Source organism: Lissotriton vulgaris, chromosome 11 (assembly GCF_964263255.1).
Source record: "Lissotriton vulgaris chromosome 11, aLisVul1.2, whole genome shotgun sequence".
Taxonomy (NCBI): domain Eukaryota; kingdom Metazoa; phylum Chordata; class Amphibia; order Caudata; family Salamandridae; genus Lissotriton; species Lissotriton vulgaris.
Window position 1 is genome coordinate 10,298,880 of NC_141699.1, and position 14,483 is coordinate 10,313,362.

The window sequence follows — 14,483 nt, forward strand, 5'->3', positions numbered from 1 at the left end:
CTTGTTCCCTGATCAAACAATTAACCAAAAACTGTAAGAGCATACGTTGAAGCTCCACTTTTCTATGTGCCATGGCCTCGTGAATACTTTCTGGTCCCTCCCCGTTCTAATGAAGTGGTATATTTAATTTAAGTGGTCTTTCATGTCTGGTAAAGTAATCAAATAGTCTGCAACGGGTCTTAAACGTATTGAGTATATGAGCATTGGACCCTCACCTGGTACTGGATCATATATACAATCCGTAAGAAACTGTCTAAGGGATTGGTATGTCGCTGGTTTTGGCGTGTGTTGTAGTGCTAAATCTCGTAGTGATGATCGTTTTAATGGTGGTGGGGTGGAGGGGCCCCCTCCCGATGCTCCTAGACTGGAATCGCCTTGGCTTGAATCGGCTTTTACTGTCAGCGCTGTCGCTGGTAATGCGGGTTGATCTTGTACTGCGGGTGCTGTGCGAAAAGGATTGGTAGGGACGGTGGCAGGAGGAATAGTGGGGGGATTAGTATTATTAGTATTATTGATAGGGTTGGGAGGAGGTATATTTTCATTTACATATTCTGGAGCAGCGTCGTCTAAATAGGAGGAAAGAAAAATGTCCGCTGCGGTCTGTTTATGACTACGGAGTTTAGTCGGGATCAGTGGTGGCGGCGGCAAGTTACTGGGTACTTCCGGGGACGCTTTAGGTAGGCTCTCGGCGAGGAGGGGATACATGCCTTTAATAAGGGCATTTCTTTGTCTAATTGTTCAGCTTTAACCCGTTCACCTTCTTCTAATAGTTCTTTTTCTTTGGCTTTTTCTGCTGCTTCTCTACTTCTCTCTGCTTTCTGGATTTCTATCTCTGTTCTTCTATGCGCTTCTTTACGCCACAATTCTATGGCATCTTTCTGGGATTGTCTGGCTTTCTTTTTCCACAGTGCTTCCTCTACTCTCATGATGCAATCAGCATCCCAAGTCCCTGAGACAGGCCAGCTATATTTCTCTTCCAGATCCTTCGTGTAATCTACCCATAAATCTAAGTACAGTATGGCATCTAGGCCATGCTTGTGATACATAAAATGTCCAGGAGTGTCCCTAGGCGGGACGGGAACTGCCTCTTCGAGTATCCCTTTCCTGGTTCCTATCTGACGTAATTTCGAAAACAGCGGCATGATTGGGCTAGCTTGAACGAAAACACAATAAGCACAATAATAGACTGCAAACAATAATTCATACCACGACATTAAAACATTACAGACACTACCTAGTACATAGAATAACACAATTCTGAAAAAATTCCAAGATACAATACTATACTGGATGCACTGCTAGAACAGTACAGTCATACCGGTCTCAGAAAGAGACACGTCATTACCGCATCCACCTAAATAGACACGTCTTTACCGGATCTGTGTACCCAGATCCGTCTTGACCGGGCTCAAATAAATGAACCCGTCTATATGCATTCCCAACAACGGTACTCACCGGGAAGCAAAACTGAAGGCCTCGGAAACTCGATACTGGACTGGACTGCTACAGCTTCTTGTTGCGCATGCGCCTCGGAAACAGGTGGGCCTCTGGATACCTCGGACCTTGCTCTCTAGGCTTGGGCTCTGATCGGGACAGTCCGCAATCCTCACCGCCTCGTGTGGATGCCTGGTCGCAGTCTCCGTCTCCTCCGTGGGCCTGAGGGAGTTAGCAGGAAAACCCGCGAATGTGCACAGAATGGGTCCGTCACGGCTTTAGAAGGGGTCAGGGGGCTGTGCTTACATCGCCGGCGCGTGGGGAAGGGGACTCGTCCCTATTCGGGCCCCAGAATTATGTGGTAAATAAATTACCCAGACTATTTTTCTATACATTAATAACAATAAGGATAGCTCATAAAATGAGAGGCAGAGTCCGTGGTATCTGAGTCAAAAGGGCTTTAATTCGAATGACTCGAGTCAATGAGAATCGGGTTCCATCACCACTAAGGTTCAGGAATGGATATCTAACGTTTTATTAACATCACACATTATATATAGTAATACCACATAATTGCAATGAATACAGTAGGCGGAACACTCCAGGCGGAGCAAGTGAAAAGAGAGAGATAAGAACACATGGGCGTAAAAGAAGGCGTGTAAGGAGGCGTACACGTGGATGTTCACTTGATGAGTCATAGGAGTGTCATAGGTGGGTGGATGCATAGAGGGGGTCTGCAGGGTCAGCAGAAACTTTGACCCTACATGTGCGCAACTGATCATGACGTGAAATTGACGTGTAACTGGGGAGAGCTGGGGGGTTGACTTTAGCACTAGTAGAGGAGTCTGGAGTCTGGGATGTCAGAACGACCTGCACCTTTAGCATATCTGATATCTTGTGTTTGGAGGATGTATTGTCTGAAGTAAAGGTCTCTCGAGCAGAGGCCGTTCATCACTAAATGCTAGTGTGTGCATATATTTCTTTGTGCATTGCGTGGGGGCCATGGGCCTACTATGGCAACGGGTTCAGTAAATCACTTGCATGGAGACAGGAAGGCTAGGCCCTATGCTCTGCAGGCGGAAGATGTTTACCTATTTCACTAGACTGGAATGTGTTTTTGCGGAGGCTGAGCAGATAACTGTAGGCAAAATACCGTCTTGGCAGGCAGGCCAGGATGGGCACCTCTCGGCTGGGCAGGGAGTAAGGTAAAGGTCAGGGATGCATACCTAAACTGCAGCTTTCAGAGACAGAAGAGGCTCGGAGCCTGAATTCAGGGCCTGGCTCGGCTGGGACACAAAAACGTGTGCTTCGCGATATTTAAACGTGTACCATGTAAATGCATTGGCAACGTAGGCCTCAGTGCAGAATTAACGTTTCATTCATGGAAGGCCTAATAACTGACATGCTAACAGACGGAAATGCAGGGGCATTATTATGACAGGCACGGGAAGGGAATTACACGATAACATGGACATACATGGGGCATAGGTACGTGGATAGGGTGCGAGGGGGGGGACACACTGACTACATAACATTTCTGTTTCCTCACAGCAGCAGGAGGTCAGACTCGTGTCTGTGGTGGCAGCATCCATTTTGTGGAGCTGAGGCTTCAGTTAACTTTAACCGGGGTTCACAGTTCCGTACATGTTGTGTCCCTCTAGAAGGGTGGAATGCTAATCCCATCGCCAGCATTGGTGAGGGGTCAGTATCCCGATTCGTATGACACCTTACTCGACATGTCTTGAAAACGCGATACCGAAGTTATCGATATGGTACGCTTTATCATGGAACAGCCATTGGGTCTTGGTTCCGCAAGCTGCAACCGGGCTCGGCTCGTGCCAGAGCCCAATTCACACGATTCCACGCACTCTGCCCTCAGGATTGTCAAGGCCTGCCATAGGAGTGACTGATAGGAATTCGGGTGTCCATTTTAGGGTTAGATATAGGTATACTATATCTAAAGCAAAGGGCGAATACGCCACCTTGCCCCAGCTGTCGTGCAGCCAGTTGTGTCAGATTTAGATGGCCATCCAGGGCTGGCATAATACATGCTTCAGCCCCTGGTAGGCCCTGGGTACACCGATGCCCTGAGTTACAGGGTCTGACAAGGTGGCCCAGTACCAATTGGAAATGTACCTAAGGTACATGGAATCCATTTTAGAGAGAGAGCAGTAGGCCTGGGGTCCTGATTGGCAGGGTCCCAGGTCAACTAAGTCGGAAAACCAGCAAAACACCAGGCAAAAAGTCGGGGGTAACCATAGTCAGGTATCTACCTTCCTACACACTCTGCCACCCCAGTTCAGACATGGCTATATGCAAATCAGTCTGACCCTGTGCCTCATGGGAACAGTCCAGCCCGAACTGCCAAGCCATGCCTTCCATGGACCGGAAACAAGCTTCCGAGGACCGGTTTCTGGCATTCCAGCCGTCTTCAGCCTGGTTTGCTTGAATCCAGTGGCAAAGTGAGCAAGGGACTCATGTCTGAGCATACCCTGCCACACTTATGGCGGCCAAAAGCGGTGCAAAACGGGGTGGTAATGGACGGAGCATATGAACCAATCAAACACTCACACCCAGTCAAAAGATCTGGGTTTAATCTATCACCGTTCTTTAGCCCACTCTGCCATCCCAGTTCAGACATGGCTATATGCAAATCAGTCTGACCCTGTGCCTCATGGGAACAGTCCAGCCCGAACTGCCAAGCCATGCCTTCCCTGGACCGGAAACAAGCTTCCGAGAGGTAAGGAATCTATCACTAACGTGTCTCTTTCAGATTCGTGTTTTATCAAAAATGTTGTTATGAAATGTATTACAACAATGGACTGTTTCCCCTCGACTTTAAAATAAAATAGTTGATAAAATCGAGAAACAATATGCGATTTTTTTAAAACGAGGGAAGAGCATAATGAAATTGCGATTGCAAGGCCGCCTTTTGCACGTCCCATCCTAGATGGCATTTCGCCAATTGAATGCTTTTGTTGAAACTTCTCATGCTCTTCACCCTGTACAATCTGTGTTCCGTGCTGCGTACAGCACTGAATCAGCATTGTTGAAATGTCGGAGGCCATTAGGGATGCCTGGACGCGGGCGGCAGAGCGGCTCTGATGTTGTTAGACCTCTCTGCCGCTTTCGACACGGTACCTCATCAGCTTCTTCTCAGCCGGCTGTCATCCATTGGCATTACAGGTTCTGCCTTAGAGTGGCTGACTTAATTTTTTCACAATCTGACTCAGCAGGTGTGGCTGCCTCCCCACTAGTCTTCGGCCAAGCTTCTCTCCACCGGGGTGCCACAGGGATCTACTTTAAGCCCACTGCTATTTAATATCTATCTGACCCCCTTGATTTTCTTGGCCGAACAACTGGGCTTTAAAATAATAGCCTTTGCAGACGACACACAGCTGCTGTTCACTTGGCCGGGCAAGGATCTGGACACTTCATCTACCCAGACCTGCCTCTCTTCAGTCTTCAACTGGCTTGCACTTGCCCAGTTAAAGTGCAATGAAGATAAATCTGAAATCCTACTCTACGGGCAGTTCCCAGCAAACTTTAGAGAATCTCTGTGGCCTTCGGATGTCCCACATCCCAGTTCTGTTGGCAAACCGGCTAAAAATCTGGGGGTATGGTTTGGGGAAAACTTAAATGGCCTCAGTGTACTCCTAATAGGCCCTCTGGGAGTGGCTCAACTGTTGCTTACAGAGTCCTCCCTGGGCCTAGGAGCTCAAACCGGCAAGGTCCAAGCTCCATAGGCGTAGTTCCCTTTGGGGCAGAAAAGTCCTCTTCCTGAGAGGGGTTCTGAGCTTGTTGCCGTGTAGAAGCTGGTCACCCAGTCTTCTTGCCTTTCCTCTTGGAAGGTTGTGCCATCCTTTCAGGCTCCAACACTTCTTGTTCACCCTGTGCTCGAGTGTGTGCTCTTGTCTTCACACACACATTACCTCAACCTCAGGGATTTGTAGCATGAGTTTTTTGTTCTATCTCAACCCATGCTGAGGTCTCCCGGTCATTTCCACGCAGACAGGCAGCTGGAAACTTTGGAGAGACCACTACCTGCTTCAGGTTTAAGGCCACCATAGCCATGGAATGGACTGTAGTGACACTGTCCACGATGGTGACTAGATAGGTTTTTCCAGTCAGGGGCAACCAGCATAACTCTCACAATGGTGACACTGGCACCTGTATCCCTTAGGGCATCTATCCTAGTCCCATTCACTAAGAGGTATTGCAAGTATGTTTTAAGTTAGGGAGTCAAACCGCTTAAGTGGCCAACTCTCCTCCCCCTCCAGAAACTAGAACAGCTTCAGTGTGGACCCTGATTTGCTCTGGGCACACTGCTGATACCATCTGGAGATTTGCCACACTAGTGCTAACTGGAGGTGGACTAGGGGCATTTTTGTTGGGACTAGCAGAATCTCCAGTTTGGTGTCCAACCTTCTTACAGGTGCGACACCAGGCCTTTAGGTGATCAACATTTTTACCCTTATACCCCCACCAGTGGCCTGGGAAGACATCTGGGGCCCAACCTCCTGAACAGGTTTTGGGGGCCTTTAAAAGACTCTTGGTTTTTGTCTTTGGAAGAATCACTCCCTGGGGAGGTTTTGTAATCCCTTTCGTTTGGTCACCCACCGTAGAAGTTTTAGTCACCCTAGTCTTGACCCAATGGCTTGCCTTCTTTCCCAATTCTTGCGGAGAAATTAGACCTAGATTCGCCAGATACTGAAAACGTTTCATTTGTGCAATTACTTAACGTGTTATTTCATCAGCAGATTGTAAAGTCCAACATAGTCCTGCACATCACTTTCAGTTAACCAACTATCTAGAGTAGTCCATGAAATCAACCCAGGATTGGCTTAGGGATTTGTGAGCCCCACTAAATCTACTCCTAAACTCCTCAGCTGTGAGTTCAAAGCCCTCAATCATGGTGCCCTTCATGAGCTCATGGGACCCAGTATCTGGCCCAGTGAGGGTCAGATGTCTGTCTCCGCAGTTACCAGAGAACAGTTCCCATAATAAGGCTCCTCAGTGTGACTTCTTTACTTGCCTCATTCCACAGGCCATCTCAAAGGCTGTGAACCATTTTGCACGGTCATCACCTTCCTCATATTTGGGGACAATCCCTTTGGGGATTTTAGGGTCATGAGAACTTTCTTGTTACCTAGGTTTGATATTGCTGCCACCATTGATTGGGGTGGGGGTGGGTAAGAAGTTATGCTCCCTCTTTTTCTAGAGCCAGGTGTCTGGCCTCTAGATCTAATATTTTGGTTAACCTTGCTAGAAGGATGTCCTCTTCACTGAGGCGGTCTCTGATCTCATGAGGGCCTGAACCGCCTGTGTGGGTTCTAGTTGCTGTATTATCCTTGGAGTCAGTGGGCACATGGGCCATGTACTCCCTATTTAGTGAAGGAGGTTGGGGGTTGTCCTCCACATCACTAACATCTTCTGAGTTGGAATCTCTCCCCTCAGAAGGGCGTCTTTAGCATACTCTACAAAGAGCTACTGGAGCTTTGTTTTCGAAGGATGGGAGTGCATGGGAATCTTTTTAAGTTTGCACAGAGACCTTAACTCTCTCATCTCTAGCTGGAGGTAGGGGGTGAGGTCGAGCTCCTCAACCATATTATGTGCATCAGCTATTGTTTTATTAATAGTGGGAATCTTTTTACCAGAGGTCAAAAGGTTCTAGAATAACTTTACCCCTAATTATAATGAGTTTTAAACGCGTACAATGCTAAAGGGACTTAACCAATACCCTAGCAAGACTTTATTTAAATTTTTGAGTTCAACTAAAGGCAATTTTTGGATTGTAGTCGCGTGATCAGGTGTTGACCAAGTGGTCCAACAAATGCAAAGTCGTAGATCCAACCGCTGATCCACCAATGTAGGAAGCTGACTCTGTATATACCATACCAAAGTAAGGTATAGTGTGCACAGAGTTCAATGGATCCCCAGAGGTATAGCAGAGGCTAAAGTAGATAATACCTAACTCTCTTTTGTGTAGTGTGGTTGAGAAGTCAGGCTTATGAAAGGGTAGTATTAAGCATTTGTTGTACACACCCAGGCAAGAAATGATGTCACACACTCAGACTGAATCCAGACCAATTGTTTGCATAAAAAGTTGTTCATTTTTTATTACTAGAACCCAGATTTACTTAGTAGCAGGTAAGTGATACTTTCAAAACAATAATACTTTTCAAAATACGGTGTGTACTCGTTTTGTAGAAGCCTACACATTACTTTGTAGTAGAGAAAATGTGTTGTAATTACTTTAGTTTACTTTCCAGTTCGTTTTTAGTTTTCTAACTTAGTGCAAAACAAACTAATAACAGTTTAGGCACTGCAGCACATCAGTAAGCAGGACAACTCAGTTGTGGACATTAAGTTAGTTTGTTGCAATAGAGGCAGAGTCAACACTTTGAACATTTTTCAGTGAAAAACCATACCACGCAATCCAATCTGGAAAAGAAAGTTAGCAATTGCAGTGAAGTAAAACGACTTTTGGGGGTAGAACCAAGGTTCCTCAAGGTTCAAATCTGCTCTCAAGGGGCACCACCAGCTGCACTAGGGCAGCCAGGTGTAGAGTGCAGGGGTGCCAATGCTAGTTAATGGGGACTAAGGGCACACATGCAGACAAATTTGCTGAATTCCATGTATAGGACTACTCACTGGGGCATAAACATTCGGTGTGCACATGCAGACAACCAAGCACCATCCGGCACCAAGTTCAACCTGATGTAGGACAAGAAGGAGCTAAGCACACAGCAGTAGAACTTTAAATGACACGGGTAACAAGGCCTGGTCATACTATGGATAACTTAAAACGGTAGTAGGCCACCATCACGTTGCTTGTGCTACTTTGGATAGGGCAGTAACCCGTCACTCCCAAGAGGGAAGCACATTGAACATCCCTTCCGGGATTAGTAAAACCAGAATCCGTGGGACAACCTTGGGACAAACCGTGCACCCATGATCCGTGTTCGACCCCCACGACCAAATAATGTTACCAAGGATCCAGATATGACAGCAGCTGGGGCAATCAAGGCAGAAGTTCACATTTATTACCATACGAATGACTTTTCCATCCCAAGCGGAGTCATTTTCGTAAACCTAGAGCCAGAATCTTCTGATGATTTGATATTGAAGCAGTTGACAGCAGTAAGTTGAACTCCACATTTGAACCAACTGAGTCCAGATCCTCCAACACCAAATGTCTGAACTTAATAGCAGAAAAAAACACAATCTAAGGGGATTTGTGTGTTTCCGGGTACATATCGCAAGTCATCTTGAAACTGAAAGAATTTTTTTTTTTTAAGTTGTAACATTTCCAGCTCAACACTATATAGCAGGAATGTGCAACGCATGTGATCTACAGCTACACAGCTAAGCACACTATTTTCTCAGTTACAGTGAAAGACCAAATATTGATGCCTTCACCATATCCTACCATCCAGTCTACCCACACTTGTCCTATTGAAAATGGTACCCCACGCAAACTTATGGGTGGACTTCACCTACAACAGAGGCAGGCCAGAACCATGAGAAGTCAATTTGCGAAGGTGGAATTTCATAAAAATCGTCATGTGATATAGATTCAGTGTTTGACCCAAGAGTCAACTTCCACCAAGGAAATCCTCCCAACCACAGACATTTTTTTCAAAATTCACACAATTAGGAATGGAGGGAGGTGTGACTTCCATGAATCACACCCACTCTTTTACCCACAATGAGCACATGCTATTCTCATGTTTACATGTTGGAGAGGTGCTACTTTTGTTTCAAGGTTCTCTACACAAATGATTAAATTAGTCAAATATTGCAGGTGCCACATACATGACATATCACAATTAGCTGGTAGTTTGACAAAAAACAACATCAGAGAAAATATAGCACAGTCCAAAGAAAGAAAAGCCTGTATTTATGGCAATTGTATAAATATTGACACTTTAATATTCCATCAATTTGGTTGGATACATCAGTGCTACCGAAAAGTATACTTAGTAAGTACAAATGCGCCTGTTTACAAAATATTTACATTTCAGAACGTTTTAGTTGTATATTAACAAGACATAACTATCGAGGTACGCCTACTTACAAAGGTAAACATCTACTCAAAGTGACCCCAAAAGACATACACTTTGAACAACACGTGGACGATACACACACCAGTCTACTCCATAGCCGTTCTGTAAAGAACTTCAATTAACACATCAATTTGTACCTACAAAGTTCTGGGCTTGGTCAAAGCTTGCATAATTTTCTGACAAATAGAAAATATAACTTAGCGGATTTGGACGGGAAACAGGGCATCTTTTGTTTCTGTATACCACTTAATTTTGTTCACTTCTTTACAGATTCGATTTAGTGCTCTTGAAAGGTGTTGCAATGACAGCATGAAAAGACATTCATTGAACAAGACCAAAATATGGAACTATCAACAAAGGATGTTTTCAATAGTCCTCCCACTCCTGCTCTAATTAAAATACATAAAGTGGATAATTCAGAATTATTGAAATCTCAGTGCCTCGGCCTCTGTTGGGTGAGAAGTATGAAGGAGAATGTGGAACTTGCTGAAAATTGCCCGCCAGGTAATGGATAGTTGAAGCCTATTGCGTTATTGTCTAAGATGCCGACCAGATGTTAATGTTTGCTGGTCACTGTTCTAAGCTGCATTTGAACAACCTACCCTGAATATAAAGTCGTGATAACCATACCTGAAGTAAACGATCCACCCCAAATCAATGGGCTACCCAAACTAATGGACTACCCAAGTAAACCAGCTACCCCGCCAACTGCCACCTCCAGCCCATGGCCTACCCAGATTACAAATTAACTCAACCCACATGCTATCTGGCCAATAAGCTCGCTCAGCCAGTAAGCAATACAAACCAATCTTTAAGCCAATGAGCAAGTAAATGATCATCAGGCAATGGGCTACTTCAGACAATGAACTACAGAAAGCAACAAACTGTCCCAGTCCATGGGCTACTCAAGTAAAGAAACTCTTGTGCTAAATGACCTACTCACGTGAGCAAGTTACGCTCGTCCAGCCGATGGGCAATCATAGGATAGAATGATACATTTCAATAGGAGTTTCAAACCATTGGTTGGATAACATTCCACTGTCTGAAACGAAGTGGATGCATTTGGTTACATCCCATCCTTTTAACTGAAGAAGCCTGCTCGACCACCCTACAGCCTGTCTCCGAACCTCTTCGAGCACAGACCATTACTTCGAAAAGCAACGGTCAGACGGCACATCGACCTCATCTTCCCATGTCTGCTATGACAAAAGTATACGATCATATCAACAAATCTGAGATATTTGACAATGTTTTATGAAATTAAAAACTTCTTTCATTGTACAGAGTTTACGTGATTACATCAAACCAATTGAGTAATTGCTGGAGGTGGTTTGCATGATGGTAGGTGGGGTCAAAACTAGCCTTCAATCTAAGCTCTTGTCCAGAATTAGCAGTTACTGCCACGTTCTCCCTTTTAAGGACTTTTCATCCACAGCTATTAGAGGCTGTAAATTCCTCCTCAGTTAGGTTTCAGCATCTACAACAACTGAGTGCTGCTTCTTCCTTCTCTGTCCAAGATTCTGAGCCAAAAAACAGAATTGCATCCATCTCTAAATTGGATGAGGAACTCTTTTGGCAAATAATAGTCCACTGAAAGATTTTAAAATGGTATTTAACTGTGAACCTATCTAATGTTTTTCTCTAACTTTAACTATATCGGACACAGTTGCATGCATCAGCAATGAGTATTTTCTTAGAAAGAAAAGCACCTGGAAGTTCCTTTAATGTTTTATTAGAAAGAGTACCTAAAACAATTTGCTTGGTCATGAATTATTTAATTATGTGACTACTGACGCCAGAACGTCTATATGTGACCCACAAAATAATAATATTGTTGTACAAGTGCTGCATTATTACTGGGAATACTAAGCCCTGCAGTTCTGGGGACCTTGGATAGTAAGTGGTCAGGACAGTAAGGGGTAATTCCTTGCCTTAGAGTGGAAGGAACACCAAGTCATTGAAACAAATAGGAAGGATAAGGGCGTAAAACAGCGCTATCCAAAGAGCCTGGAACTTCTATCACTCTCCAAAGGGTAAATAATTTTAATTTTTATTGGTTCTACAATGATCAAAGGCCTACAAAGTCTTTTCTGATCCTATTCTGTAACTATGATAAATTCTTAGCAGATAAAGTTACACCATGACCTGATGTGTCAAAAAATAGCACAATGTCCTTTAGCTTGCAGGCACAGGAAGGAACCCATATTATAGGCTCACAAGGAAATTTACCCACCATGCCCTTTTACAATTATACAATTTCAGTATACACAGACAATGAAAATCAGATTTACCAAAACACAGGGCTTCTGATAGGCACATCTAGACACACTGGCATTCTCCTTTAACCAACGGACCCCTTCTCCCGACACACTAATATCCTTCTTCGAACTACTCTCGCCTTCTGTCAACGAATGAGTGGCAAATGCAGAAGTGAACTTCAAACATTCCATTGGTCGGCAGCAGTAACAGGAACAGCCTGCATTTCTGAAACAGCTGTGTTTGGATACAAGGGGGATTTCTGATATTTTAAGATTCCTTTTATGATGAAACACAGAGGGAAAGGGGTTAAGGTGCGTGGCTGAGAGTTCAATGACCACAGTTTTGTGACTCGTTGAAGTTGCTTGAATGGAGGGATAACGGTAGAGATTGAATCTCACAAACTGAACTCACGAGCCAATGCTTTAGTATCTACTACTAGCCTGATTGACCCTCGACTCAGGCAAGATTCATTAAGAGATCTTAACAATTCAGTAACAGCTTAAGTACTTCCTAGAATGAGAAAAATATGTTGTTAGTTTTATTAAAGGATTTGTTACGGTCAAGAAGTGACTGATAAAAAATATCAATATATTTTTTTTTAAAATAAAAAAAAGACGTTTAATGCACAGTTAAACAAATGTTTGACATTTAAACATTGCAGGAGAAATGAACTCCAGTGTATGAAGAGATGGTCTTTCAGTCACAAGCATGGTGACACAGTGACAACTGCGCCCAGCCATACAGGACGCCACTGGCTGCAAGATGCTAGACAGCATTTCTACTGTGAAGAGTTCTGGACCAGTTCTTACTGCTGATGAAGTCAGGCACTGTTAAATACTGATCAGTGTTGCTGCACCCATGTATACAAGAATCAGGCGTCCAGTGGAGTACAACGCAGGTCACTTACAAACACACACACATATGTACACACAAACATGTACTGTCTCCTGTTGAAGTCCAACTTCAGATCATCTAGCTGCCAAAGTCTTTGTACGTGTGCAGCCAAAGAAAAACAACGTACGCCCCAGATTGCCTTACAAAAAGTTCAACTGGGCTTAGTAGGAGCTTTTAACCGAACAGTCGGTGTCCTGACAGGCAGTTTCAATTGCTGGTTTTGTGTGTCCACAGTTGCCTGTGATGGGCCCTGAAGGGTTGGCCCCTGAATCTGGGAAGATGCCGCTGATGCTGCTGCAGCCGCTGCAGCAGCAGCTGCTGCTTGCTGTTGCATGAACTTCTGCTGGACCACCTGTGCTGCAGCAGAGCCGGCTGGGATTACCTGCACCTGCTGACCAGCTGTTGTAGTCGGAGAGAATGTCACAGTTTGTTGCTGAACCTGGAAGAGATGTAGAAAGATGAGATTAATTGGTCGTCCCATCCATGGAACAATGCTTCTTTCCACAGCTTAAGTGAAGTATTTATCCAACATGCACAATCACAATACCAGTTCATAACAAATGAATAGTTGAACTGCTGCTAAGGTGGCTCTATTTTTCACAAGTAAATAGTACTCAGAAGTGATGGGAAGAATAAGACACTGTGGTACCTTCTGCCTTGTATGCGCAAATGAAGTTAGAAAAGCCTCTGAAATTCAACCCCAAATGCAAATGAACAAATGTGAAAGTCAAAGGTTTTTTGGATCCAACAGGTTAGAACTCAGCAGCAGGACCCAAAAAAGATGGCAATTATAAAAATCTGACTTTTCTTTTTCACTTTAACAGATATTCTTTGCGCCTTTGTTAAGGTCTGGCCATTACATCTATTCAACTTTTAAGAGACTAAAAAGGGAATGATTTGCTAGGTAATTCTGAATTACAGGTTTCAGGAGATGGGTGCATGGAAGCTTATAGAATACCTAAAAGATCAATAAAGTAAGCGGACAGCTTACTTTTAATGATACTCCATCAACCTGCAGCTGACTCCACTGTGGGGCAATTCCAGGCATCAGACTGGATCTGGAAACTTCATAGTTTTCTTGCTGCCGGTATGGGGTGTGGGCTTTATACGGACGTCGGAAGTGGCGTCAGATGTCACCAAAGCCATATAGCACCCACCCTGGAGCAGCAATATCAGTTTCCATCGTTTTTCCCCCCCAAGCCTTTAAGGTGAGCAGATGGACTGACATCAACACTGAGTAGTGCAGTCCCAAAATAAAATATTTGGGGATCTTTATTATTTTCCCTAAACACATCCATCAAACAGGCAGGTGGGCGGGTAGGTGAGGATTCTACAGGTAGATACAGTATCGACCAGAAAGATTTTACGGCAGCGAAACTTTTTCTTTCGACTGATACTTCTACTTGCAGATTTCCCACTTGGAGAGTAGATTTTATAGCACCACCCTTTTCAGGAGAAGGGTTGATGAAAGGTTAAGGTTAGATGAGGAAATCCTGCGACACGAATCTGGCGTAGTGGCTGTCTCTATGCACTTCGGAATCCAGGCAGTAATGCTGGCTGAAGGTGTGTCAGTATGTCAACACAGCTGCCTTGAAGATGTCTGCGATCAGAACTCCACTGGCAAGAGCAGAAGTGATCGATTTGGCTCTGGTGGATCTGGCCTGATCCCTTCTGGAGGGTACTTCCATACCAAAGCATAACCAGTCTTGATACAGAGGATGATACAGCTGGACAGAGTTCGCTTCTGCACCGCTTTGCGTTTCTTGGCACAACAGTACCCCATAAGGAGCAGTCATATATGTCCTTGGTGCAGTCCAAGTAGTAGTT

The 14,483-nt window shown here is 44.6% G+C and overlaps 1 protein-coding gene across 2 annotated transcripts in view; it reads right to left on the reverse strand.

The window, feature by feature from the left end:
- Positions 1 to 9,346: 9,346 nt before the first annotated feature.
- The window catches only part of EP400 (E1A binding protein p400), a 657,563-nt gene continuing 652,426 nt past the window's right edge, over positions 9,347 to 14,483 (reverse strand). For both annotated transcript variants that reach the window (XM_086942653.1, XM_086942654.1), the window contains one exon: positions 9,347 to 13,095. In XM_086942653.1, the coding sequence (XP_086798779.1) occupies positions 12,808 to 13,095 (288 nt within the window). In that variant the 3' untranslated portion in view covers positions 9,347 to 12,807. The remainder of the gene's footprint in view (positions 13,096 to 14,483) is intronic.